General features: G+C 51.1%; 1 protein-coding gene across 1 annotated transcript in view; it reads right to left on the bottom strand.

Annotated features, from left to right (window-relative positions):
* The window catches only part of HJURP (Holliday junction recognition protein), a 12995-nt gene extending 12835 nt beyond the window's left edge, over window positions 1-160 (bottom strand). Inside the window, exon 1 of the mRNA XM_010862063.1 lies at window positions 35-160. Coding sequence (XP_010860365.1) covers window positions 35-135 — 101 coding nt within the window. The 5' untranslated portion in view covers window positions 136-160. The remainder of the gene's footprint in view (window positions 1-34) is intronic.
* Between the last annotated feature and the right edge of the window lie 3417 nt (window positions 161-3577).

A 3577-nucleotide genomic window follows, 5' to 3' on the forward strand; every position in this document is an offset into this window, starting at 1 on the left:
CTCCTTCCCCCTCCATCCCGCCAGCGGGAGGGGACGCACCTTCTCTATCAGCTGCTGCATGCGCCTCTGGAAGCGGCAGCGGCTGTCCCGGAGCTTCATCAGCAGCTCGTCCTCCGACAGGACCTCGCCCTCCATGGCGCGCAGACCAGTGCCCCACCCCAGCAGGAAGCCGAACTAGGAACATCGGCCCGCGTAGCGATTCAAATAGCCCTTCCGACACGCCCCTCAAGTCTCCCATTGGCTGTTTCTTGAAATATCGACCTCTGATTGGGCCTTTCAAACAGGCGGCGTCTCTCCCTCCCGGCCAATCCGTGCCCTCGTTTCCGACCCCGCCCTGCCCGGGGAGTGCCCCGGGAGCGGTTAGGGGAGGAGGAGGGGTGGGGGTGTGGGAAGCGGTCTGCAGCGGCTCGCTGGGAGTTTGGTGGCCTGGTGTTACCTGGGCGAGTCCTCTGCCTGTTCATCAGTATAGAGCCAGACGAGTAAGATTTCCCCCGTCGTGCACCGGCGATGTCCAAGCGACTTGCTCTGGGACCCGCCGCCTGTTGCGGGGGACCAGCCTTTCACCCCAACGTGGCCATAGACCCTGCCGGGTGGACCGGCTTCCTCGCCCCTCCCGCCTCGGGTCCTCGTTAACGAGAGCTGAAAAAGACATCACGGGATTACAAACGCGCAAGGAGGCAGGAGAGTGGACATGCCTTTAGAAAATAAACGTCCCACGATCCAGGAAACTCTCATACGGTATTTTTATTAACCCCTGGCACATAATTTTCGTACATGGTTTTTATTGCATACTCGACTCCATTGGTATTAATTTTGTAGTGTTTTCTCTAGAGAATGGATAATTCAGCGCCATCACAGAGCCCGTATTTATGTGTTTGTGCTGATTATACCATGCTGCTGCTACTGCTAAGTCACTCCAGTCGTGTCTGACTCTGTGCGACCCCATAGACGGCAGCCCACCAGGCTCCCCCGTCCCTGGGATTCTCCAGGCAAGAACACTAGAGTGGGTTGCCATTTCCTTCTCCAATGCATGAAAGTGAAAAGTGAAAGTGAAGTCGCTCAGTCGTGTCCGACTCCTAGCGACCCCATGGATTGCAGCCTACCAGGCTCCTCTGTCCATGGGATTTTCCAGGCAAGAGTACTGGAGTGGGTTGCCATTGCCTTCTCCGTGATTATACCATAATATGGGATAAAAATGAGTATAACTTGGAGCACGATCAGGACTCTTAGGTGGGGCTCTTCACCTCCTCTCAGCCTGCACCCCCATGCTATCATGCGATCCAGCAGATATTAGGGGAGAAGGGGGAATGAGAACATCCGGGGCTCATGTAGGAAATATATTGCAATGGACCCAGAGATATGCTGCCTAATTCCTTCTGCCCCCTTCCGCGCCAGGCCCCAGAGGCCAGGAGAGTTTTTCCTGGGCACCTGCTGCTGTCTTCAAAGATTGCCTCAGTTGTAGAGAGCCCCTCACCCAAGATCCTGCAACTCCAAGGCGGCTTAAATCCAATAAGGGCTCCAAGTGGGAACCTGAAGGGCTCCAGGTTGGTCTTTTCAGCCAACAAAGAGCGATCTTATGGGCCATCCTATTAGTTTGCCTGAGACAAACGGACTGGTCTTTCCCTTCCTTCCACAGCCGCAATCTGGAGGATACTCCCTAGCAAAGATCCTTTACCGTTAACTCCTTCTCCCCATCTGCTCCCAGGAGATTCCCACCTGTAACAAGCACCTTGCTGCAAGTGGCCACTGAATCTATGCACCCCTTTGTAGCTTTCCCAATTTTCACAAATAGTATCAGTTTTCTGTCCCTTCTTCCCTTGGGAGCGCTCATAAGTTTAGCGTGCTGTGTTTCCGTATAAATTCGCTTGGGACATTTAACTCATCACATTTAGAGACTCGAGAGGTCCAAACTGACCTCTCCTAGGACTTGGTCCTCACTCCTAGGAAACCACTCCCAGAGTACTGGGCTTCCCTCCCTCACTTCACGGTCTTATCCAAGGATCTGCTTCTACCCCAGGGGCTCCTGGACAGCGTCTCAATCTCAAACTGGTACCTTTAATGGAACATACCCACTTTGGCCACACCCCTCTGAACCAGCTGAAGCATGTGCATTGACCCTGCTGGTCTCCGTCCTCTATGACAGCTTCCCACGTGCCACAATCCAAAATGGTGGCCCAGCTAAGGAAGACGGACCCTCCCCGGCACCCCCCCCCCCGAACCTCGCACCCCCACGATGCTCCTAATTTGACACCATTGCTCCAAACACCAGGGCTTCCCTGGTAGCTCAGCTGGTAAAAAATCTGCCTGCCATGCAGGACACCTGGGTTCGATCCCTGGGTTGGGAAGATCCGCTGGAGAAGGGAATGGCAACCCACTCCAGTATTCTGGCCTGGAGAATTGCATGGACTTTATAGTCCATGGGGTCACGAAGAGTCGGACACGACTGAGCGACTTTCACTTTCTCCGAACACCAATCCCACCCTAGTAACCTAAACATGTGGCCTCAGGAAACAGACTGGTATGCAAACTCTTTCCCCACACTCCCCAACGCCCAGGACGGATGATAAGTCAGGTAGCAGAAGTGGCTGGTTGCCGCGCCTCCGCGTGTCCCCGGGGTTTTTTGGTAGGTGGCAAAGAAGTCAGCGGTGCTCAGCTCTGCCGCCGCATCTCCGCCTGTGGTTGCACTTGCACTGCGCCCTCTGCTGGCCTAGCCAGAATTTTCATCCTCGAAGTGCTGTTAAAAATGACATTTAGACAAAGGAAACAATTCTCATTTGAATGGTTGCACGTCAGCTTTCAGAAAATGTGCCACAATTTTTAAAAACAATTCATATAATAAATGGAAATTTATTCTTCGCAGAGCTGCCATGTACATAGTTTTATGTTGGAAAGGGATGGAAATGTCACCACCTCTTTTTTCTGTGGTTGAGAGGTGCAGCTTTTGGCTGGTCCCTTTGTTGACACAGAAACTGCTATCTAACAGTGAAATCGTCGCCGGAGATAAATTTACCAACCATAGCATCAAGCTGATGCCCTCGGCTGCCAAGAAAAGGGTTTACTTTCCTTTGCTGTTACCAGAGCTGTTGGAAGCAGAGACTGCAAATAGCCAGCAGCAAACTGACTTTCCAAAAGGTGTCAGTCGAAGTTCACAAGGGTTGTTTATTCTTTAATTTAATGAGCCTATTTTGTCCCTTCTTTTTTATTTTTTAAAAATTATGAGTGTATAATAACACATTTACAGAAGACTTGGAAAATATGGAACAAAGTTACATATAGCTCCACCATATTTACAATTACTTTTAAAGTAGATAAATTACGATTTTTAGTTGGAATTTCAATATCAATCAAAAATTAACAGAATGGACAGGAAAGCAGAAGGATAGAGTAGACCTGAAAAGCACTCTGAACTCAATCAACATAAATAGTTCAGTTCAGTTCAGTTCAGTTCAGTTGCTCAGTCGTGTCGGACTCTTTGCGACCCCAGGAATCGCAGCACGCCAGGCCTCCCTGTCCATCACCAACTCCGGGAGTTCACTCAAACTCATGTCCATCAAGTCGGTGATGCCATCCAGCCGTC

This window comes from Bison bison, unplaced genomic scaffold (genome assembly GCF_000754665.1).
Source record: "Bison bison bison isolate TAMUID 2011002044 unplaced genomic scaffold, Bison_UMD1.0 scf7180017864475, whole genome shotgun sequence".
Taxonomy (NCBI): Eukaryota; Metazoa; Chordata; class Mammalia; order Artiodactyla; family Bovidae; genus Bison; species Bison bison.